At 49.0% G+C, this 26,028-nt stretch overlaps 1 protein-coding gene across 1 annotated transcript in view; it reads right to left on the minus strand.

Moving 5' to 3' along the window:
• The window catches only part of LOC119383825 (venom metalloproteinase antarease-like TtrivMP_A), a 162,211-nt gene that overhangs the window by 81,751 nt on the left and 54,432 nt on the right, over window positions 1–26,028 (minus strand). Inside the window, exons 7-8 of the mRNA XM_037652112.2 lie at window positions 19,746–19,820; window positions 2,839–2,984 (exon numbers count right to left, since the gene is read on the minus strand). Of these exons, the coding sequence (XP_037508040.1) occupies window positions 2,839–2,984; window positions 19,746–19,820 (221 nt within the window). The remainder of the gene's footprint in view (window positions 1–2,838; window positions 2,985–19,745; window positions 19,821–26,028) is intronic.

Raw genomic sequence — 26,028 nt, forward strand, 5'->3', positions numbered from 1 at the left:
AAAGATCCCTCAGGCCGTCTCGCCCGTTGGGCACTTCGCCTCCAAGACTACGACATCCGCGTACTGTACCGCAACGGACGCCAGCATGCTGACGCCGACGCCCTGTCGCGCTCTCCCTTGCCTGACGACAATGCCCACGGCTCAGTGTCTCCCCTTGCCGTTTCTTCCATCGACATTCAGACAATCGCTACCGAACAGCGCAAGGATCGCTGGATTGCCTCACTGATGGACTTGCTGACTGATCCATCGGCAACACCATCCACTCGCGCGTTGCGTCGTCAAGCCCACCATTTCGCCGTTCGCGACGACCTCCTCCACCGACGCAATTACAGCGGCGACGGCCGCCAGTGGCTACTAGTAATACCCCGAAGTCTGCGTTCTGACATATGCGAATCCTTCCACGCTGATCCGCAGTGTGCGCATTCTGGGGTATCGAAAACTTACCACCGCATCCGCCAACGGTACTTTTGGCGAGGGATGTACCGCTACGTGCAGAAGTTCGTTCGCTCCTGCATCGATTGTCAGCGCCGCAAAACTTCAACGCACCTGTCGCCGGCAGGTCTGCAACCTCTACCTTGCCCTGACCGGCCGTTTGGGCGTGTTGGCATCGATTTGTATGGACCACTTCCTCTGACGTCTGCTGGTAACCGCTGGGCCATCGTCGCTGTAGACCACCTCACGCGATACGCCGAAACTGCCGCCCTCCCAGCGGCTACAGCGCGCGATGTGGCCTCCTTCCTGCTCCACCGATTCATTCTACGTCACGATCCACCTCAGGAGCTACTCAGCGATCGAGGCCGTGTCTTCTTGTCGGAAGTCGTCGAAGCCATTCTAAAGAGTGCAACGTTGTTCACCGCAAAACTACTGCTTACCACCCGCAGACAAATGGCCTCACCGAACGCTTTAACCGTACGCTCGGCGACATGCTCTCCATGTACGTAGCCGCCGATCACACCAACTGGGATGCCATTCTGCCCTTCGTCACCTACGCCTACAATACCGCCGCTCAGAGCACCACTGGTTTTTCTCCCTTTTTCTTATTGTATGGCAGGCACCCCTCGCACACAATCGACACAATCCTTCCATACAAGCCGGATCGGTCTGAGTGTGCGCCGATTTCTGCTACCGCCCGACTTGCTGAAGAATGTCGCGAACTTGCCAAGACCTTCACTACGCATGACCAAGAGCGGAAGAGGAGCATTAGCGGTGACAGAATCACTTCTGAGCCGACGTTCCTCCCTGGAGCGCTCGTATGGCTCTCGATCCCTACCACTGCACCTGGCCTCTCTTCAAAACTACTGCCGAAATACGAAGGCCCCTACCGTGTTGTTGAAACGCACATCCCCTGTAAACTATCTGATCGAACCAATCGGTCCATCCTCGGACATGCGCCGTCGAGGGCGCGATATTGTAAACGTGGAGCGCCTCAAGGCGTACCATGACCCGCTCATTGTGACAAGTTGTTAGGTCGTCAGGCGGCTCCCTTTTCGCCCCCGGAGTAATTGTAGCGAAGCTTATTGGAACTCTGAAGCTCTCCGGCCCCTTCTAGTGGGTTGCCCTCTTCGGACAGAGCGCAGCTCGCGCAGAGTCGGCCCCGCCTTGACTGTCGCTGTCGTCCATCTTCGCCGAGTGTCCGCCAATAAACATCTTTATAGTGTATGGTTAAAGCTTTTTCACGACATTTTACAGGGCGATCTGCCGTGAGCACCGACTACACCATACACCGGCCAAGCCTATACCCTAAGGTGGTTCGCCTTTAAAAGAAGAAGCGGAAGCGGCAGTAGCTGCAGCGGCGGGGGTGTTGTATCTGCGGCCCACCAATTAGAAACAGCTACAGCAAGATCGGATATCATAATCGGCATTAAAAATAAACAACGTCATTTTATTGCTCGACGAATCATCTGTGGATCTACCCGCATGCAAACATTGCGTAACAGATGTGTAGTAGTGGATCAACTATCACGTCATACCAATCGCCAAGTGCCTTAAAGTTGACCCCTGTTGGCAGATGGCTGAGTCATGGTTTAACATCGTCATAAGGTGCGGTATTAAGAAAGTTACATTGTACTTGCCAAGTGGAACTCCTTGTGTGATGGGATAGGAACTACGTAATACGTGACACTTCAAAAGTTGTAATCGTTGCAAAGGGACGTGCGGCAATTATTCATCAGTGGCCCCGAAATAGCTTGATACGACACCGTTAAACAGTTGCTGTAAAGCTACCAATCATTTAGAGTATACGCATCTATTCATCATTAGCAGCAGTGCGCACATACCTTATTATTTGGTTTGCCTAACGCGGACGCTTTCATAGCATCGATAGGAGTGCGCACTTCGTTTTTATGCTCTTTCCCTTGGGGTTTCAGTTGTCGTGTGTAAGCTTCGTGTTTGACAACAACGACGTTCACACAATGGTAAAATGGACATTCATTCCAAATGATCTTTCTGATCACATAACACATATCAAACTGTTTCATTTAAAGTGGGCGGAATAAAAAACTGCCATCTAAGTTCTGTACTTTCAAAAAGATTAAAATTTTGAACAGCCTCATTTTACGTCGCTCTTCCAGCGCACGGTGTAACAGTGCTGCGTGCCGCGCGTAGGCCTGGTATTTCTTTGTGTCACAGTTCAGGCAACAACATTCAGCTCCCGCTCTAAGTCACATACAACGATCCCAATGAAGGGGATTACTTTATATGGCATTTTCGCAGATTTTAAAGGCATTGAGTGCTCGTGTGATGCAGAAGATAGGGCTATCAAAAATATCTCGTAACTACAACAGAAGCTTAGTCGTAACAGATGTACCAGCAAACTCTGAATAGGAACATCTCACGTACCCAGAAAGTAGAAACACAACGTCCGCATGCGCAAAATACGTTTTCTGCATTACGTGTTTGCGAAAATTGACTCTGGTCTCCTGATGAAGAATATTGTTTGTAGCTCGATATTCAGGTACATAAAACATATAAGGCTCCTCTTCTTGCTGAAATAAACACAGAGCAGAATTTTTATCTCCGATACCATTTTTATGGAGACGGCAATATGTACAGATGAATAAACATAGTCTAACGACTTCCTTTGCAGATAAAGAGTGCACATAGTTTTATTGGTGAAGGTATTTGTAAATTTCACTGTCACATTTCGATCTGCGTTTCAGATTTTCTGCTAGACATTTAATACAGCAGAGTAACTAAATTTTAAAACAGCGCACTGTTATCGACCTTCATTACGACCACAATCGCTTATGCAATGTCAATGAACGTGCATTTAGAACATGATAGGATACGTGTTCCTATTGCATTACGTCGTCAGAAATGCCTCGAACAAGCAGGGGTCTGGGACCTGAGTTACAGGGGAGAACAAAGGGCCGCTCGTCGTCTGCCCCATAGAATCCGCCTAAGTTGTCCCTGCCCTCACCCAGCCATATGTCTTAATAACCCAGATTGTGAGCTGCGCTCATTCTCGATGTGGAGTTAGTACACTGCGAGTGATGACTTCCCCTTCTCCGCTCTACGCCGGCTCTGTCGTCTAAACTGCGCCACAAGCAAAGAATTGTTTGTGCGCGAAACATTTGCTGCTTTAGAACCCTAAATGTAAATGAGTCTACAACAGCCGATTTTTGTGGGTCAAGACTACGCCATCGCCGCTGACGCAGGTGCCGAGTCTGCTCTCGCGCTCAATAAGAAATAGAAGCATGGTTCGAGCGGTATGTGAAGCCAGGCACACTGCGTGGCGGTCGAGGATGCCACGAAAGAGCGAGTCATGTGCCTCAAATTTCTTCGTAAAAACAGCCTATATAGCGTCATTTTGGGCGAGCAGCAACGTAGACACAGGCTATATTGTCCCTGATCACACTGATCTGTTGCGATCAGTGCTCATCCCGTGCAACTGTTGCGAAAACATGCACGGCAGACTTCGCACGCGATAGCGTGCGGTGATACAGGGAAGTTTTTCCAATTGTAAGTGCGTTGCCTAACGCGATATGCGCGGGAAAACTTCTTAACACTGCTACTCATCCTTATCATTGTGTAGATTCCAAAAAATCACAGTTTCGCCGCAAGGGCGAGGCAATCAATGCGATTGACCGCGAGATCGAGCGGAGTCGCCGCCTAGCGGCTTCTGACTAAACCGCGCGTAGTGTGGATTGCTCCATGCGTCGTCTGCTAGCCACGTTGTGTTTGCATGTGCGCGTACGTCATGCAGATCCTCAAAAGGCGGTTTGTTCCGTTGTGTTAGTGCAACTTTAACCGCTCGTACGTATGCCTAACACGATGTAAAGAGGCATTTGGCCTTGATCGGCTCTATACGTACTGTAATAAGATCAGTGAGTGCATTTGCCGAGAGTGCTGTGTGTGGTCGTCGTGCCCTCCGTTCACGAGAGTCATATCAGTGTAGGTGCCGCTCTGTGGTTCAAGCGCACTGCAAAGTGCACTTGTTGTTGCCCTAAAGATGAGAACTATTAAATCTCTTGTGCATATAGCCTTTTATCGGCGCGGTGGTTAAAAAAAGGCTCGCATGTACTTGAGCGTTGTGGTTAGGGGTTGTTTATACGTTACACGACGAGCTTTAGTTGTGTACGGTCCTGGTCTCACTAGAGAAAAATATTTCTGTTAAGACACGTCTGACGCTTCGGTACTTAAATTGTCCCCTAAAAAGAAAAAAAAATGAAATGACACGGAAATCGCAAAACCGAGTTGCCTTGCGCAATTTTAAGTTGTGGCGAAATCTATACAAGAACACCCGTGTGCTTGGATTAAGGTGCGCGTTAAAGAGCGCTGATGGTCAAAATAATCCAAACGGCGTAGTTTACATTTGTCGTAGTAATTTGACACGAAGCCACAGCTTTTTTTTTTTCTTTACGTTATCTTGAGCGTTTTTGTTGCGCTGTTTAGACTGACGGAAGACAGCGGACATTATTCGTATGAAAAAACGTACTTTGGTCTCGTGAAAAACCGGACCTTTGTTCCATTACTGTCGTGAAAGTAATCAATCGAAGAAATTTTCGGTGCTGTACAGTTACCTATGTGTACTGTTACTGAAATAAAAACAAGCGTGTGCGTGTTAAACGTCTCCGTAGCGCAGAAGCGCTGTCAGCCACGTAGCTTTCCTCAGTAAACCTTTCAACTGCCCTTCATTTCAAGGAGAACTGAATAAGAAATGCAGATGAATATTTGAGCAAGCAGTGCACAAAGTGCTATTTCAACTCATCGTGCAGGAATACGGGCTTTCTTTTTGTTGAGGGTCATCCAAATGAACACGAAATAAATAGTTAATTCAGTCATGCTATACAGCAGTGCGTAGGAGGAACACAAGCTAAACATTTACAAATAAAACAACAAGAAAACGTCACCCATTGCGAAAACGCCGACTGTCGCCGAAGGCGAGCAACCTGTTCGTTCGCAGAATGCGCTTCTCTCTCAAGTAATTTTAACGTTCGGCGCTTGGTGCATTATTTCGGGAATGAAGAGCGCACATATTGCCACAAAGCTGCAGTCAACGCGTTTTGTTTGACGGAAATGGGGTCACATCGCTCACAGCGAAGCGCTGTTGTGCACGTTTGTATACGCGCCGACAACCGCCTACCCACACTAGCGCGGCGACGGTGCTGCCACCTGTAGCCCGATGTCGCGGTGAGTAGCAAGAAATGAAAATGCCACACGAAGAAGCAGAACCAGCTCGATACTTGCAGCGCGCCGCTGAAGCGCAAAGAAGGACGCCCTAAAGAACGCACAGGCATGCACAGTGCAAGCGCGACATAGAAGTAACAACTGTCCCATTTGTTACGTTTACGTGCTTGAGCAAGGCGCTGCAAGTGTCGACAATGGAGAATCAGATGCTGTTAGATATTTCTTCTTTTAAAGTGTGACGCGTTGACTGACCCCCTGTGTCTACAGCCACACGGGGGCGTCTGATGCATGGTGTGCCCGGTGTTCTTTATTTTTTTTTCCTTCGAGTGGGTCGAGAAAAGGGCCTCTTCGTCGTGCGCGTCAGAAGGGTAGTTTTCAAAATGAAAGAAAATTAGGAGCGTTGCGTGATATAAAACACGCTCACGCTCCTCCAAGATTTCCTTAACTCCAGCGGTACATGGTGTGTATAAATACCTCGTCGTTATTTCGCCGGCGCAAACGTGGCGTGTGGTTGAGTTGTCTAACGTAGCGCGCTGGGGAGCGAGAGGTTGCTGGTTCGAATCCACGGTCGGGTACTTCAGAATATGTTTTATCTTCTGCTTTATTTTTCTTTGTGCCGTTTTTATATATATACAAGCGTATACATATCCGGGGCATGATGGTGACGGTGACGGCAAAAATAAGCCGAGAGTGTCCATATAATTGCTATCGCAATAAACAAAAACATTCTCAACTCGGAATTGTCAACGGAACGTTCTTATGTTGCGCAGATGCAACAAGTATGTGGGATTTGTTCTTCTCAAAAATGCAAATTGGCCCTAAATGCTTTTAGACAGAGATATTCCTTCTCGTAGTGAGGACAGCGACCTCCCGGACACGACGTAGACCACCAGAGAAAATCCATTTTGATTCAATATGTGTGCAGCATGTTTTAGGCCTAATGTCCAAATCTTCACCTAGCAGTTCGGTATATTCCCGCCCTACTATGTCGCTTCGTCCCGGGTGCACCCTTAGGTCTCTGCTTGTACGTTCTAAATATTGGGTGATACCACTAAAACGCTTTGTGTCGTAGTGGCGTTTTATTACACGTTCCACTGTTCCCTAAGTTCCGAGCGTCCCCGCCTCTCTTGCCCTGGCGATCCCCTTGCTCTTCGTTCCTTGACGGAGCCCAGAACGCGTAATAAAAGTAGTTCTGCCAGCTCTGAAATTACACAAGATTTGTTTAGCCTGCGGCTGCCTTTAGTTCTATTTAGACACAAATTTTATTTGCTCTGTTGGGGTCTGTTTTCTCCTCCCGAGGTGTTCCGATCAATAATACAACGGGCCCAACACATCACCGCCAGGATCCTAGAGACCCCACAGCACGGGTTCCTTCCGCGCTCCTCGCTCAATTCCAATAATAATAAGAATGATCTTTTACTCTCGTTCGAATTTGGACCTGATGTGGAAAGGCGCTCCAAGTCTCTTGGCTGCACGGAAATCTCCATGGCGTACTGCTAGAAGTGTGGAAACAAGCTTTGTTCAACATGAAAGAACAATTGCGTTCGTTTGTAACACACTACAGCGTGCTTGCAGCCACTGATTGTCATATGCAAATAAATATTTGAGTTCGAATTGTAATGAATATCTTTCCCCCTACACTTGTTATTTACTTCCTTGTTGTTGTAAATGTGCCGATTACCTTTTCTCTGCTTATACCTACTGCAAAAAATTGACGAAATTTATTTTCAATGGTAGTACAGGTATGGTCATGTTTCCCTGCTACTCCACGAATAATATTATCACGAAACAAAAAAAATGCAGTATTATCACGGAAGAAACAAATTTTACAGCAAATGGTTAAATAATGTTCATGTCACTGTCACCGGGAGTGCGTGGAAAACACCGTTTTGCGATGGCAGAGAGTGGGTACTGCGCAGGCGCCTGCATTTTTACACGTCAGCTTGCTCTTGCACTTCCTTCGTGTTTGCACACACCGGAATGCCAGAGAAACACAAGGTGCACTTCGGTTGCCGCCGCGGGAGCACCGAGCGATGATATCATGCTACCGTGACGAAAATACGTAGCTACTACTGGCAGTGCTCGGTGCCCACGACACTCTACGGCTTGTTCCCAAATGCTACGAGGCGCGGAAACTACGCTTTGCGACAGTTATTCGTAAAGCGGCATACGGGTTGGGATTACCCAGCGGGTTTCATTCGTGGAAATCATGCATCCTGCAGATTCCTGTGGTTCTCGGTGCAAGTATCCTGCGCCCATTCATATGCGCAATGAATAAAGAAACTTGGCACCTACCATTTTGCACCATTTTGTTGCACGGTTAGAACCAAATTCACACAAGTTTGTCTTAAAGAAAGACGTTCTATTTGACGAAAACATAGTCCGGCATTGAGGAGCGAGTGAGAGAGAACGTTATTGATCAAGTTATGTGAAAGCAAGGGGTACGTCAGGCTACGTATGATGCTAGGCCGTGCTTTTCAATGGCGCCTTCAGCGCGTGCCAGGATACGCGTCTGGATGTCTCTGTGCTGAAGAACGCCTCCGCATGGGCAGCAGCGTGAATTTCTGACGCCAGGTTGCGGGTATGAGTACGGCGCCAATCGATTTCGGCAGTCTTGGGATGACTGTCGTGAGGGATGCGTCGGCGTACCGTTCAAGATGATAATGATGGGTGATGCCGTGGTAGGTGGCCTGGGACTCCGGCACTAGGGCGTCCTACTGAGAAGAGCCAATCGCTCGTTCGGCGAATCCACGAACGGGTTCGTGAGCCGACTCAGTGCCGGGGTGACCCGAGTGGGCGTTGACCTAGACCAGTTCATTGGGGTGCGGTTCGTCCCGGAGCAAGAGCGGGCGAGGGAGCTGCAGGATGATAGGCGAGATGAGGCCTCGGCCGAAGTTCGTGATGGCGTACAGAAAATCATGGCGTGAGTGTTACGATGGTTTGGGTAGTCATCGCATGTATGTTACTGGCAGTCTCCTCCCCCTCAACGGCGTTGGTTGTGCGCACGATGCCGGTTATGACTTGCATATTGGAGGGCACCGACGAGGAGGGCGCGACGGAGACGACAAAAAAACGTAATAACTTATTAATAATTGTTTGGGTTTTATGTCCCAAAACCACTATAAAAATATTAGGGACGGCCAAGACGTTACCGGCCGAGTTCTAACGGGCCGCATCCACACAACCACGGTCATGTGGTTACTTGTTACGAAACTTGACGGCGGGCGATATGGTGACCCGCGAGTATGTTGTTGGGTACCGGCTTGACGGAGAAGGCGGCCAAAAGGGCGTGCGGCTGAGAGACCAGGTCCGGTGGATGAGAGGAGGAGTCTTGGACGACGGAAGGTAGGATCGAGCGACCAGTGAGCCAACATAAAGCGTTGCACTTGAGCCGTATGGTCGTTGAACCACCTCGTCGTTGGTGCAGTATACTCTTAGGCGGAGAAGGCGCACCTTCGACGCGTTGGGGTGAAGGCTCAGGGCGGTCTTGTATGCCCCGTGGACGAGGCCGTCGGTCTTGTAGTGTTCAGGTTTGAGAAGGTGAGTCTAGGCAGGTCGTACGTGAGACGAGAAATGACGAAGGCGTCACTGAAGCGTAGTAGATCGCGTTCTGGCATACCCTTGCGCCAGGTTCGAACACGAGTAGCATGTCCGGAGATTGAATCGAAAGCTAAATCCTCTCGACAGTATGAGTATTGCGACGGTTGGATTCGGAGATAAAACGTAGCACGCGAAGGTATTAGGCGATGGGAACGGAGTGTAGTTGGCGTGAGGCATGATGGTAGGATGGGGTGTCTTGGAGCGGCACCGGTCGCGGGCCGTATGAGGAGGGAGCTTGATTTGCCCGCCTGTAGGGCGTGGCAAAGCATGCTCAATGTGCCCGACGGAACCCGACGTGCCCCCAAAATTAACGTCGCTGGTGCGCAGGATGTGTTTCAGGTAAGGGATGCGGTCAATCTTTCATGGAAGTGAGCGGATAGCGGGGTTTAAAAGGAAAGGTGGCAGGACAGAGTCCCTGGGTGTACTTCGAGAACGGAGAGCGTACGTGAGGGAGGGCAGGTAAATGTACTGGATATCATCAATGTCGGAGTGCTGGCGACGCGAAGGGAAGGCGACCCAATCCGTATGACGGATAGCGTGTAGACGACTTGGACAGGGAGACTGCCAGGGTGAGGACGTTGTGGTCGCTGCCCTTTGCGCTAATATGTGTTGGACCAGCTGGTACCAGAACCATGCTGGTAGGTGCAGAAGCTTAGATGTGGCGTGGTGTCGTTGCGCACCACGGATCCAGAATTCCTGAGGAGGCGACATTACGCTCGCTCAGTCGTCCTTATAAGGTCACGGAATCGGGCACAGCACTGACGCGCCTTCTGTCGTGAGAGTCCGCTAGCGGAGAAAGGAAAAAAAAAACGCCAGGCCTGCGACGAAAGCGCAGCACAGTCACAGCGAAAGCACGAAGAGTGCTATTTCTGAAGCCCGTTATAAACTTTCTCTTGGATACTAATACAACTACACTAGCAACGTACCCACTACGCCACAAATCATAATTTTTGTGAAGTTGGGAAGCATCCACGACGACATTACTCGTGATTCTGCGGAGAAGCGAGGTACCATCTGTAAGGCATTATGTGCAGTTTCTTGATGCGACGGCTGATGACGATGAAGAATTATGACTGAACCTTTTGTAGTCGGTTAGATGTTTTAAATGAACCACTAGTTACGTAATTCGCATTGTGTGACGCCCGGTCGTTATTTCACTCTCCGACCACGCTTTATAACATACGCTAACCTGAGAAAGAGAGAGAGAGAGCGGAATTAACTTTACTGAGACCCTGAGGAAATGGATCATCGGAGCCTTATGGGTTGCCTCGGCAACCAATAGAGGTGCACTTGCGAGGAACCCACAATGCTATAAATCAAAATTTTTGTGAAGTAAGCAAGCAGCCACTACGCAATTTTTTGTCATTCTGCGCAGAACCGTGCTCCCTGCCAAACACCTATAAGGTCTCCCGCCATGCTGTATAACATACGTTGACGTGGGAGAGAGGTGGGGGGGGGGGGCGAAGAACTTTACTGAGACCCAGCGGAAACGGATCATGCGCTTATAGACTTCCTTGGCAATTAATACAAGTGCACTTGCGAGGAACCCACTATGCTATAAATCATTGTAATTTTTGAGAAGTAGGCAAGCAGGCATTATGCCAATTTTCGTCATTCTACGGAGAGCCGTGGTACCTGCTAAACGCATGTAAGGCGTTGCGCACTTTACTAATCCTGTGCCTAATGACGACGACGAATTATCGCGGAGCTCTTTGCAATGGGTTGGAAGCATTCAACAACATTCTCTTTGCGCCATTCGCATTGTGTGACGGCTGGTTACAGAATTCGCGTTGTGCGAGGCTTTATGCTTATTTTACTCTTCTACCACGCTTTATTGCACATGCAGTGGTTATTTCCCGACATGAAGCCTGTATAGGACCTTTTTGCAAAGCAGTTTCAAGCACCGGTATGGCTCAGAGGTTGAATACTGGGCTCCCACGCAGAGGGCCCAGGTCCGAACCTCGTTCCATCCTGGAATTTTTTACTTATTTAATTTTTTTTCTTATTTCGAGCGATAGTGGTTACGGACACCGGCGGCGGTGGCGGCGGCGGCGGACAACTACGGCGCCAAAAACGGCCGGTTATATGATCTCATAACAGCTTTCGCTGTAAAAAATTGCAGTGGCTCAGCTCGGCTATGCCAGGATATACGTAGCGTTAGCAAAGGTTCAGCTGAATATTCTTAGCTTTCCTTCTTCATGGTGTTACCCAACTGCAAATGCCAGTCAGAGGCGCTATCAAGCGGCTCCAGTGCAGTGTCAGACGGCGACTGCACAGGGAAGGCGAATAGCTGCGCGCGCGCCGGCGCCACTATGTCTATGGCTACGACGTCACTCCTCTCGAATGCGGCGCAGACCAGCAGCGGCGAGCCATGCGCGGCGGTGACGGAGTCTGCGCGCGTGCCGGCGCAAGCGTGTCTGCCGCGCCTACGACGTCACTCCTCCCGAACGCGCAGACCAGCAGCGGTGAGTCGCGCGCGGCGGTTTGGGAGAGCGCGTGAGATGCCAGCTCCGGTGACCCAGCTGTGTCACATCACTAATCCTCGCGCATGCGCAGCACGTCTCATGACCCTCCATGCAAAATCGGCTCCGGCTAGGCAAGTGTAGTTAACGCTACAAAACGCGCGCGTCGCGCTCTCCGACGAAGCTTGGTGGTTCAAGGCTATTCGGCGCCAATTCGCCGTTTGCGTTTTGCGCCCATGTAAGTGTGTTTCTTGTGCATTCTCGGTGGATCCATATTTTGGGTAAATTAGCGTAAAAATGGCGTCACATGCAGGAAAAATACCTGAGCCATATTACTTGTAGGACGCGAAATCTCTAATTTTTGATAACGTGAAGTCGATTGGTTAGGTGTAATTTTTAAGGCGAAAACCTCAGATGCCTCATCAAACGCGAAAATTGACCGTTGGCATCCCGCGTCGCTGGCGTCAACATTAGCATTGCAAAAACATCATAATCAGGTGATGACGACACCACATGACGTAACCTGATATGATAAATGACGTCGTCGCTTTGCACTGCCTCTGGGATCGGTGGGCCGTTAGCGGAGGCATTGCCAAACCACGCTAGGTGCAGAAAGTTCGTGCAAGTTCGGGAGGGAGGACAGGCACATCTACTGAAGAAAAAGGAAGAAGGCCTTCGCCTTCGAGTCGTCTTGGTCTAATAAATAAGGGACTCTGGGAGTTCTTTCCCTGAATGATGGGACCTACTCTCCGAGAAGTGCTTCTCGCCGACGCAGTCACGAGGCGTGAGCTCTCGATCTTTCATTGGTATAGCACTAGGCTACGTGTTCAACCTCACCGGCTCACTAGGAACATTGATAGTAATTTCCTTCTCCTTGCAGTATGCGTACCGGCTGTTTTAGTTCGGCACGACACATTTTCACCCCATCCTAAGGGAGCACTTGTAGAAGTCAGCAAAATGTTATTCTTTGTTCACGGAGCAATACTTCATTCCCCGTGCCTTTGTTGCGGCGTGGAAAGCGCGCGCAGAAATCTAGAAGTGAGCGCCGCCGGCACACCGCGAAAGGCACTGAGAGCGCTAAAGAGACAGAAAGCCTGCAAATCGCCTAGGAATGTGCAACACCTTGCTCGCACAAATTGGGAACTTTTCCTCTAAAGGCCACCTACGCAAGCTTGCGACCTCGGGCTACGCGCAGCCCGAGGTCTAACAAACAGGGAGGCGCGTCTCTCGGACCCGGTCTTCCTCGGCGAGGCACAGAGTTCCTTTAATCAAATAAAGAATATCTATAAATGTGAACGGCAAGTCTACCCTCCGCCTGATGAAAATCACGAAAGCGCAGGCCACGATCCTCCGCTGCATTCAAACTGACTCATTTCCTAGTCCTCATCGACTGGCGCTAATTACATGCGGATCGGTTAACCCAATCTGCCCAAAATTGCAGCGCGCATGAATTGGCAACGCAAAGTCACATATTGTGGGGCTGTCAAGGCTTCGTTGATAAAGTTGACCTCCCCCCCCCCCCCCTGCACGCGAAAGAAGACTGCAGAAGTTTTGCGAATGTCGCTTGATGCGCGCATGCACATCCAAACAATGCGCCGGAAACAGTTGCCTCTTTAGCTGTTCGTTCGCTAATAGGCAATGCCGACATTGGCGATTTGGAGGCTTGATGAATGTGACGTCAGGTCCTCTCTTGAGGTTTCCTTCCTCCATCGCCGAGATGCGCATAGGGCAGGACTATCTGGCAGCATTGAAGAAATGAAACGCCACGTGACTGCACCGTGTGCTCTGACTAGCCGCCGCGCGCGCGAGACGTTTTTTTTTTGGTCTACTCCTAGTAGTAACACTCGGCGGCGCTATTTTGCGATGGATCTTCTTTGTGTGCGTCAAAACGACGCGCATTCCACCTGCCACGCATCAATCCAGCCTGAAATCGCGTGATACGGTCTCACCTTCATATGATTACAAGGTGAAGACCTTGTAATTCTTCTTGGCCGAATGTATTGATCCCCTCCCCCCCCCAACCGCGAAAGCTGACTGCACCCAACGTTTTTTTGCGCTCCCTCCGGGACCGGAGGAATTGAAAGATTTCTGCACCTCCCGTCGTTTTTAATGTCTCGGCGATAGACTCAGCTCTTATTTCGAGACTCTGCTCTGAGACTCAGCTCGATAGACTCAGGCCATGATTTTTGCATCACTCGTGCTGACGGCGCCGAGGGTCACTTTGCGGCTTTCTCTTACTCTCATTCCTCAGTGCTAATCTTTATCTTTGCATACCAGTGCGAAAAGGGCGACAAAATAAATTTAGGGTGAATTTCAGCAAACCACATGACCAATTCAGTCGCCGAGAACGCAGGTCTAATGCTACCAGACTTCAGCAAGCCGTTAGTGCTGGGAAGCACTTAGCGACTAGAATAGAGGAGACGTTTCAATGCATGAGGTCGAGGCACAATGTCTCGGCCTCTGTCGGCCTCCGCTCCTGCTTACCGGGCAATTTTGTTGACGCGGCGCGGCATACCGAGTGCTCCTACTCTCAGTAAACGTTACATCTTGTTGTTGTCTTCGGTTTCCACGTCCAGTTGTGTACATTCATTCAAGACCGTGTGTCATCAAGGCTACGCGCAGAGTTGGCGTCTGCTGGTGGATCATTCGAAAGCCAGGCATCGTTAGTTTCCCGACGAGCAGCTCTGTTCAGTTCAGTCGTTATGTCCTTACCGAAGATGGTCTCATACATTGATGGATACCTTATCACGGTGACCATGACCAACCTCCATTCTATGTGTTGTCATCACGCAGACATGCCTCCATACACTAGTTTTGTGAATCTGCCTTGGCGTGTTGCAGGTCTGCCCACAAGACCTCCGATGCTGTTTGTAACAATAATGAATGCCGTTTTTCGTGCCACCACCACGATAATACTATGAGGCACGACATAGTAAAGGCCTCTGGATTCGAAACTCCACCTGGGGTCGATTAAGTGCGCGGGTGTTACTGCATTGGGCCCTCATTGAAATGCAACGCGAGTGGCTGGCAATTAAATCCGCGACTTCGATCTTTCCAGCATAGCACCTCACGAGCTAAACTAACATGGTAGGTTAAAACGCTGTCTGGCCAAGCATCGGCGCTGCGAATGCCAAATAGACACCTGCGCAGAGGTGAGGCTGGACAACCTTCGGAAATCCTGAATATGTCCCCGTATCTGCGGCAGAAAGTACGTGATGGTCCACAAGGCGGCTTGTTGCAGCTGTTTATTAGTTGCAGGCATTGGCAGAATACTGGTTTCGAAACTATGGGACTATTTCCTCCCACTCATGGAGGCGACCGCAACTCCTAAGACTGCATCTCTTTAGGGGCTACCCATGTTTGCGGGGCGTGTGTGGTCGTTATGCAGAGCCCACAGCTGGTACCTCCGCAGGTTCCCCGTGGTGTCATGTGACCTTGCGGGGTGGCGAGTCAGATCGAACGCATAGCGAGAGTGGCATAAGAAGGCTCGCTCTGAGGGGACAACGTGAAGAACGTCATGGCACGCTCGCTCGGATGGGGGAGTGTATACATGCAACGATGCCTCACCAAACGCCCTTGGTGAGGCGGGCATGCCAGCCACAGCAGGAGCACTTGAAAAGCTGCTTGCATTGCAAGGCAGCTGTGAAAGGAATAAGCACTTTGGGTGACTGGCCGGGTGCAATGGGGCATGGTCGCAGTGAAGCACTACAACAGCGTTCCAGTGCGGTCGTGCAGGAGCATATTCTCACGTGGGATCGATATGCTTTAACCCGAAGAACAAGTAAATCCTTAATGTAAACTACCAAAACCCAGCAGGAAAATGTAATGCCTGGCGCGAGCGGTGACAAGAGATGACAGCAGCACTGCTACTACCACATTCAGTAACATAAAGTAACAAATACAGCTCAATGATACAACCCAGAAATACGCAGAAAAGACTTACGAAACAGACAAATGCAGTACCTTGACAAGGGGTGCGCATAAACTTTATTGTCTCAACTGCTTTCACGGAACGAAAATGGCTGGCGTTTTTGTATCTGCTGACCAGCTTGGAAAGTGTGTTGAACAGTGGGCTTTGTGTACATTCGTACATGATCTGCGACTTACTCTTGGAGGTATTCTTCCTATTCGGTATTCTCATACAGTTGCTAACAATGGCTGGGAAGGGTTACCCGCCAACGTATTCACGAATACAGATTTAGAACTGCTCGTGTTGCAAGCCTGACATACACATGCTCAGATAAATGTGTCTTTGGCGTAGTAGGATATTTAGAAGTTAGATTTGCTAAACAACAAAAAAAGTACCCCGGAATAGAGACTGAGGAACACAGGTACAAGAGTACATAAAATAAAATACTACTTTGTCTCGGGAACGCTGATACTCCGCAAAGACTTTATTAAGTGCCAGGGTAATACTGTGAATAATGTTCCAGTGCATTGAAATTTGCAAATGAAGTGCACCGCTCGAATAATTAACGAACACCATTCAATTAGGAAGTGAAACAGATTTCTTTACACACCAGATCTATCTTGCTGCGAAGGTTATCGCGTTACCTGCACTTAAGCACCAGCAGCTTCTCAAACTGGCTATCTTTTCGACAGTGTTTAGGCGGCCTCAGCACAAGGTTCGCGAAATGACTAGCCACCGCTGAAAAATTAGAGGTGCGGCAGCAGTCTTGAGAGGCAGCGGCTTTCATCGACAGAGACAGGCAGTACTGCCTTCGTTACCCTAACGTGGTGTTGGGTGCATTACCACATGCGGCATTCAGTGCGTATCGGAGTACCTTCAGCAACTCCCTGTGTAGCCAGCGGACAGCGCGCCTTTGCTTGCCTCAGCCCAAAGAAGTCTTTCGTTGCCAGTGGAAACGCATCAAGTTATTTCCGGCAAAGAAAGGAATCAAAAAAATTCGACAGATCCCACGTACCGTGGGAATCGAGGTTATGCGAAGCATGGGCGGGATGGTGACTGTCATGTAATTTTTCACATTGAGCGAAACGTTACGGACTGACGCTAGAGAAATGTGGAAGTGGTATACGCACTCTCATATGTCGAACAGTTGAATATGTATTATATCAGCAGTTGTCTACAGTTGCGTAACGATGCCAACAACATGGATGTTACCAACGCCAGACGCGGTAAGCTCATATGTAGTGCCGATATTCTTCAATGCTGGATAGTGCGAATCCGAAAAAGACAATAAAAGCACACAGATGCTCAGGACAGGCGTTACTCGCAACTAAGCTTCATTGAGAAAAGCTTCCCTAGATATATACACAGCCGAGTGGAACGCGTAATCGTACTGCACATACCCTACAGTCACAGTTGCAGTTGTTACAGTTGTTATGCTTATACTTTCCATTATGAAGGAGAACGCACGCACGCACGCATGAACCCGAGTGCATGTGTGGAAGGGGTTCTTCACAGTTCTTCAACAAGGTAATCATCACCGTGATCAGTAAGCCCCAGCAGCTGTACCGGACTTGTTATTCAGATCCGTTCGTGATCGCGGGTACAAGATGTGTAAGTGCAGTTAAGTGCGAGGTATAGTACAGCTGGTCGAAATCCTGGATGCCTCTAACGATGAAATGATCTATGATGCATCCTGTCCTGGACATGGCAGCTAGGTCTTTTGATTCCCTGTCCACATCCAAGCCGTATTTCAGCGCAGTATAATGACCAGGCGTAGTTGGGTCTTGATGAATCAATGTTGAAGTCACCTGTAATGATGAGAGGCCTGGTCCTTTGCAGATTTATTGTAGAAAGCATTGATCCCGTTATTGCGTAATCCACGTTGTCCACGTTGCGGACCACGTGGACGAGTGGCTGGCAGTTGAGCGTCTTCCAGGGCTGTTCTGTCTTCATTTTCCTCACTTTCCTTGCGTCCGCCGCGGTGGTGTAGCGGTTACGGTGCTCGGCTACTGAACCGAAGGTCGCGGTTTCGATCCCGGCCGCGGGGGCCGAATTTCGATGGAGGCAAAATGTTACATGCCCTTGTACTGTGTCATCTCGGAGCACGTTAAAGAATACCAGATGGTGAAAATTTTCGGAGCTCTTTGCTACGGCGTCTCTCATAATCATATCATAGTTTTGGGACAAAAAACCTCAACAGTTATTATTATCGCTTTCCCTGCGTGTGACTGTGTGTGTGTTCGCGGTTACTGTGTTGGTAGAGGCTCTGTATCACCTGTGGCGCATACCCGCAAGACATTAACACTGGTATGCGGGTATTAGCCAGACGTGACTGAGACAAAGGGCTTCATGACGTACGCGACAGATATTTCGCGGTATTCATCTCGTGACCAGTGTATCGTGTTCGTCATACACTAGTCCCCTGCTATGCCAATTTTGGTGTATTACAAGTAATGGACACGAGCTCTAGAGCGCCCAGACTTAAGTGGCTAGCTAGCTAGCTAGCTAGCTATCTAGCTAGCTAGCTAGATAGATAGATAGATAGATAGATATAGATAGATAGATAGATAGATAGATAGATAGATAGATAGATAGATAGATAGATAGATAGATAGATAGATAGATAGATAGATAGATAGATAGGGCCAAAGTGCCTGAGGTTCGCTAAGGAATGCTTCGCATTTAATACGCGTGTCATGCTGAGTACCTGAATGTAATCGATACATCACAAAAGTATTTAACTACTGGGATACAGATACATTCTTCAAACGTACCCGGGCATTTCCCAGCCCTGTTGCTTACCTACACAACAAACCACTAGGCTGTCGTCGCCTTCACGGAGACGTGATACGCCTTTGGTACTCAGAGAAATGTCGTCGTACCACCCAAAGGACAACATTAACAATCTTGTCAATCGCAACTTCAAGGCCGTCTTTATTACACAGACAACCAATCACGAATACTGTGTAGCCAATCCTTCAGAATCGGCATTAGCTACATACCACAATGAAGCAGCGTAGTGGTTTCACGTCCATGTTCCTAAATTTTCGGACGTCAATTTGTTCCCGTGTTGTATAGAGGATTGTGCCGTGAAACCTATCACATCCTATAGCCAGTGCTTTGCACGTATTTACCTAAACGTGTTTGATCAATGGTCATTGTTGCTCGCATGCATTTCATTCATGCTCACTTGATGCAGACAGTACCATAGCCTTACGTCTTGGAGTTCATTACGAGGCTTTTTCATTGTCTTTACGCCGTGCAAAATATTTAAGTCCCTAATGTAGGGTGATTACAATATTTCTTCCACCTACATAAGGCAATCCACTCAAATTCGTTCGTAGCCAAGCAACCTGCCTTCCAGTTTCAAAATGCCACTATAGGTTCTTTCCTTGGCTACCCATGGATCACAGCTAAAGCGATATCAGACATCCTGTTACTGTACTTGTACTCCTCCACTTTCTGCGGGAGCCATCAACATTGGGAGGACACAAAGACTTGCATCACAGGCTTTCAGTTTTTTTTTATCCGTGCTCCATCACTTTACCCACATTGCCAGAAAATTGTCATAGTCTTGTATAATGCATTCCCGGAAACTGTGCATCCGTGGTCCCCGCCTGTAACATCGGGTTGAATTTTGCCGCCGCAACTGGCCTGCCTGCACTCTGTGACCAACTGTTCTGCCGCTGGACCCCTACCATTGCGTCCATCGCCTGCGCCAGGCCACGATTGTTACGTGGATTTCTTGGATGCTTTCCTGCAGACGTATAGGCTGGAGACGCTGATTGCCTTGGGAAATTCCTCCATGACCATTTCTTACAGCGGCGTCCCCAGATTTCAGCGGCACTCCGCGGAGCCGTCGCAACACTAAATCCCCAAAGAGGCACTGTACGCTCTTTGACGGGCCATGAGCTGTATCAATTGATGCACTACAATGGCAGATAGTGAGAATCGCATATCATACTTGAGAGCGGCCGTGAACCGCGACACCCAGACGCATTCCAGCCTGGTGTTAGCAGTTCCCCAATGGCTGTGCGGGACAGAATATGGCTGTGCGGGACAGGGCCACCAAATATTACACCTTAACAGTGTCCTCGCTAGTCAGTATTTTTAATTGCCCCAGTGGAATAGAAGGTTCGGCTTACCGTTCTTGTCACGGTGACGCCCACAATCAGCAGCTGTACCCTCGGCTGAATCATGCTTCGATAACGCAAATTGGCCTATATGATAGAAATAATGTGTTTCAAGTTATGAAATTTTCCAATATACGCGAATAATAAGAATAATTTGTGGCAAATATGGGCAATGACAATCAATAATGCACAGTAACGAAGCCAGTTGAATACAGAACGAAAAGTAATGACTTGTGCTGAATGATGCGCCAACACGACAAAACGGCCTACGAACTGTAAGAAAAAGTTTCTTTTATGTTATCGCAGTTGTTCAATCACACCAAAACAACAAGAGCATATGGCGACTACGCCCATTGACAATCGTGAAACGTGCACTATCCATTCAATAAATGAAGATCACGACGTAAAGTGTGAATATTGCGAACAATATTGACAGAAGAATATTAGTTATGGAATATTGATGAATTTTATGAAGAACATTTAATAATGGTCACAATTGCTCAAACAGTTTCTCAAACAGTAACCAAATGAGCTATGATTAATGAATATTGGATGTCACTGTGTGAATACTCGATAAAATGCAGGGTGACAATAACCGGGGCAGGGGAGCAACCCACATGGCATACTTGCGCATATGAGAAGTAAATAGCAAATTTTATTACTAGATATATCGCGTGTTATCCCCAAGCACCATTGAAAAAAAGTGTCCTGTGCATTCTATTGTGACATTGTTGTGTCGGTAAAGAACAGAAACTCGAGCAGTCAAAGAAAAAACTTTTATAGGGCGAACCTATGCGAACAAAAGAACGTGACAAACATAGTGCAGCGGCAGCATTGAGCGTGACCGTCGGACGTCGGCTATCTGGTGGTCTGTGAAACACGTCGCCTTTTATGCATGCCTCATGGAACCTTCCAGTGTTATCGCTGGTGCTTCCGCTAGCTCAAGGAAAAACTCCGCTGTCTTGCTCACGTGTTGTAGCCCGGCCACATGCACCCTGCGCGGAAAATATGACGACTATTTTAACACGAAATTGTTTTATGCCGGGGTCCACCAAGATTTTCATGACGTATTTCCGTCACGGAAATACGTCAGCAAAGTGAACGTCATCAAATGGCAAAGAAAAAACTATAAGAAATAGTTCTGTTGATAGGAGTCGAACCCATCACCTCTCGGTCCGCGACGATGGCTGGCGGGCGTTTAGTCCACTGAGCTACCGCCACGCACATATCGAAGGCTATATGGACGCGCCTTTTGTCCTTCACACTTTCTTCTCACAGTGCTCTTGGATGGATGTATGCTATGCGCGTCCCCTTTATAACGGGGTGGTGACATGTGTGCCACCAGGTTCGAAAACAAAAACACAAAAAAGAAAAAAAACGCGCCGTTTGTATACGACCGCGCCCTTTGGCGCGTTTCCAATAGAAGTGTAATTTGTCAGCGCTTTAACACAACGTGAGGGTGCGGTTTCAGCCCAAGCCTCGTTCATAGCATCCATCTAAATAGAAAAATGGCTCTGCGACTCGGCTGTCGCAGCGCGTTCCCCGCTCGCCCTGTGATAATCAAAGGCCAGGCTAGAGAGAAGACTGGACGCGCGTAGCGTTTCTCTTCGCGTTTCAGGGCACTTTGAAGTAGTGAATATCAAGTATCAGTGTTTATTACGTGCTTGTTGATGCCATATTTGTGCGGGATTCACCACATGCGGTTTCCACTTATATGTCAACAACTTCACCTACCAAGGGTTACATCATGAGCATGAGCGTTAGTCGTGGGTACGGAGATGTGTCACTAGGCGTCAATGTAAGTGCGTTCACATGAAGCGGTGCTTCATCTGTCAAACAGCAGCTCTCATACACCAATGCACTATAAAAAATCAACTACTTCTTTGAAGACACATTTTACTTTCGTGTTATACCGATTCCTATGACAGAGAGATTAGCCATCTTTTTCATCTTATCGGGAAGAATTTCTCACCAAAACAGTCGGAAATCATCGATACACTCAACTTCAACTCAAGAAAAAATTCGGCAGATGCCACGTAACGTGGGAATCGATGTTATGCGAAGCATGCGGCGGGAACGTGACTGTGGCGTAATTTTTAACATTTAGCGAAACGTTACGAAATGACTCTAAAGATATATCCAAATGCTATACGCACGCACATATGTTGAAGTCCCACATGTGTAAAAGACAGAATTTAGAGTTGCGTAACGATGCCGACAGCAACATTCGCATTAACAACACCAGGCGTTGTAAACTGTTATGTAGTGCTTATACTTGCCCGTTATGATGGAGAAGGCGCGCACGTTTCACGAACCTGAGCGCATGTGTGGAAGGGGTTATTGATAGTTCTCAGGGAGATAGCGGTGAGTGGAATTTCTTTGTTATTGTAATTCATGTGCGCAACGCAGACCTCGCCGATTCCGCTGCTTGTCTGTGTGGGTTCTGTGTCTGGCGGCCGGCGAAGTGGGATGCGACCTATGTTGAATTTGCGCATCGCCGTGTTCTTATATGTACCCAGGCATCCGTACCTGCAATGAAGCCGCTTGCTGTGGAAGACACAGTGCGCTCGTCGCTCCAGGTTTCAGAATGTGCTACAACGCCAGTTTCTGTCAGCAGAGCGTCTTTTTCGAGGTCGTGCACGTGCGCGTGCACTGACTGTCCGCTGAGAGCGGCGAGCGTAAGGTGAATGTTGTGGTTGTGGCATCAAATGAAGGTGGTAGCCCGGTCCGAGACAATTTCCTGAGGCCTGTTCGCAAGCCGGTCATATCGGCGACAAACTGTCTGTCGATAGAGCCGGCGACATGTCGGAACCTGAAGTCACCTTTTGCGTTGGTCAGATATCAGCCGTCGAGGCTGGTAGCCCTGGAAGTGCTACGTCGACCAGCTTCAGTGGTTGGCGCTTATCGTATCTCTATACTACCTGGGTGTATATGGCCCTTTGTCACTTAGATATAGTTATGGCATTTGCTTGCGCAAGGAGAAAATGTGTCCTGTTACACGAGATATTTTTCTGGCGTATATTGTGGTTGTGGTGGTTTGCATTACCATGGGCACCCATTTAAAATCTCTTGAGAGGAGTGCGGTGGTATGCTTCGTCTTGGCTGGGACGACAATACCTACCGTCGACGTTGAAAATTCAAGCCACACTCGCACTAGGTTTCTGTGTTCGTCACGCACGATGTACCACAAGATGCCTATGTTTCCATTCACGAGACCTTCGCTTACGTCGATCATGTACGGCTTGCCGATGATCAGGCAAAGTGAGGCCGGCAGGCCACCCATGTCTTTTGCGTTCATCTTTGCACCTTGGTCAGGGCATCCCTGTGTACCTGCTCGTTCTTATAAGAACGGAGCATGGGGCGAGTTGGCTACTATATAACCACCCCCCCTCTTTCGTTGGTGTCGAGGCGCGATTTCCTGAAATCAAGGACATGGAAGCTTCTTCCGCCAATCCACGCTTCAAAAACAAAGCAAGCTGATCAAAGCGAACTGAGAGTACAATGCAAAAGAAGTTGCAGTTATTCCGGCGCGCTGCAACTCGCAAGTACAAGCAAGCATCGCACGACATCGAGTTCGAGGCAAGCCCTCCGACATCCATTCTCTAGCGCCTAAATGCGTTAAAATCGGGTATATACGTAATGCCAAAGCGATGATGTACATTCGCGATCAATTTTCTTAGCTATGTATCTTACGATCAGTGGTACAAAGCTCACTTTATCAGGGACGAATGGCCCCGGCGATTTTCGCCTTTTCAGTTGCATGTTTCCTCCATTCATCTCTCGCTTCCTGTGCATAGAACTGTTTTGTTACGCATCCTCAAATGGACTTTGATGGTCGCCTTTCGTTTGTATATACTGCAAATGGGGATACGTGCGTGTCCACTTTTGCGGGGTATAACCAAAGGCAAAACCGTGGCCTCCAAAATAGCTACGGCAACCGCGGAGGCCACTGCAAAACAAACCTGAAGGTGGTCACGACCAACGTTTACCTGCATAACGCATGTGTTAGCTAGTTAGAACCAGAACTCTGAGCCTTCAAAACGTACGTCCGCGATGCTGTGTGGTGACGACCAACTCCGATTATAGGTTGTCACGGTGTGTGTATCACGCGTCTTCAGTCCGCCTTTCTTCGTGTTAAACGGCGTGCCGCGGTCAGAGCCTCTGCTGACCTTCATAATCAAGGTTACCATTGTTCTCCATCATGGCTACGGCAAAAGAAGCAATACGGCACTGAAGTGCCGATTGCTTTTGCGTCGAGCAGTATCACGTCAGCGGAGCGCAACTGCATTTTATTTGGACAAAAAAGCTCTCATGTTCGGAGCGACCAAGTTTCGACAGTGTGTGTGTGGAGCCAAGAGCCCGAGGCGCGGTCACAAATCACAAGGTTTTGCTTGGCATGCTCACCCCTGACACACCAGAGCCTAACACTTACTGACCGCGAGTGCTGTGCTGGTCACTGATGCTGGCTTCCTTAAGCGACAAGCTTAAGGGCAGGCCCAGATCGAACATCGCGAATGCTGACTCTCTTAGGGAAGCAGCCGGTAGACGCGTTCATGCTCAAGGCTGCGTATCCCAGTTTCTTGGTGCCGTCTGTTGTGGCTGAGGCAACCACCAAAGATCCTGTGCTGGCAAATGTTCGCGATAAACTGTGGGCACGCTGAAGCCATATGCCATTCGTAGCGCGAAAATGAGCGTGCAAGAAAAATGCATCCTGCGAGGTTCACGCCTGGTGCAACCGCAAGTGCGACATCTGCTCCATGAATACCACCCTGGTATTTCAAATATGAAAGCGATGGATCGTAGCCATATGTTGTAGGTCTGGATGAAGATATCAATAAAGTGGTGCGTCGGTGACGCATGTGCTAGGAAAACCAGAGAACTGCACGGCTCGTAGTAATGGCACTGTGGCCGTTCCCAGAGAGTCGTTTGTCGCAAATAGACATTGTCATTGCCGGGCCATCCAGGAACTGGTACATGCTGAGTGTGACTGATGATTATTCAAATCGATAGCAGTCATTCCTCTGACCAAACCACCGGCCGATGGCTTCATTACATGCTTGGGGACCATGTTTAGTACCCGCGGGTTGCCGGACAGAATCGTGTCGGGTACTGAGGCTGCGTTCGTGCCACTTTCACGGAATGCCTGCAGTTAAATGGCATTAAGCATGTGCCCGTATCACCCGGCTTTGAATGGTGCTGCGCTGTGCACAGTATAACAATCAAAGCGAACCTGAAGAAGACAGTGGGTGGAATGTTCGTCTACCAGCTTTCCCGCGTCTTTTTGAACTACAGATGATACCACATGTCGGCCGCGCTAACTCGGCAGCATGCTCACAGGTCAAGTTGATCATGGGACGCAAGCTGAAGACAGCTTTGGCTACTTTGCCTCCCGATCTGAGGTCCAGTGTATTGACAATGCAGCTAAAGCAGAAAGGAGCACACGTGAAGAACATCCGCCCGACGCTTAATGCGCAACCAGGGGACGGTGTCTATACGAGAAATTTTCCAGACGCTACACCCTGGGTTCCTGCGACAGTAACTACTATGTCGGGCGACGCAATTGATCATGATACAGTGTGGGATAGTTGACTCTGCAGGTGTGATCAAGAGCACCTGCGCCGTGATTTAGCCGCTTCTTACGCGCCTCCAGATGCTGTTGCGGAAGGGCAGGCCTGCTCACGTGACAGGAGTGCACATTACCAATAGGCCTGTGTTGGACAACCGCACCTGAACGCAACTGTGAGGACGAAGCTGCGCAGCACGAAGCTCAGCCTAGGGTAGGTTTAACAAAGGACGTGCCTGGTGCTTCAGCGCTCTCCTCGTCTGAACCGCAAACACCGCCAGTGCGAAAAAGTTCAAGAGCAAGACGTTCCGTGGTGCGCTATTCGCCATGAGGCCCCTACACTCTGCCTTTGCTGTGTGCGTGGGCAGGAGCGTCACGTTTCGCCATCTGCGTGGCATAGTATGGTGGATGTCGCCACCTACCCGACTCATGCGCCAACGGCGCAGTGCGCGAAGCGCGCGAGCTGAAATAAAACTCAGTCAGTCACCGGAGTCCGTGTTGGCTGGCCGTTCGCTCTTGCGCTCCGTTTACACGCGCACGCGGTAACCCAACGTCACAAGAAGTACGTGCGTATCTTATGCCGTTAACTTTAGAATAGACAGCGTTACAGCCTGTCCGTACGACATGCGAATAAATTAGAAATACCGCATGGGGTAGTGATGGGTCTCTGGCGAATATCACAGGGATCAACACGAAGTTTAATGTAGGCAGTCATCAAAGCAAATTTGCTGC

The sequence above is a fragment of the Rhipicephalus sanguineus genome, chromosome 2, assembly GCF_013339695.2.
Source record: "Rhipicephalus sanguineus isolate Rsan-2018 chromosome 2, BIME_Rsan_1.4, whole genome shotgun sequence".
Taxonomy (NCBI): Eukaryota; Metazoa; Arthropoda; class Arachnida; order Ixodida; family Ixodidae; genus Rhipicephalus; species Rhipicephalus sanguineus.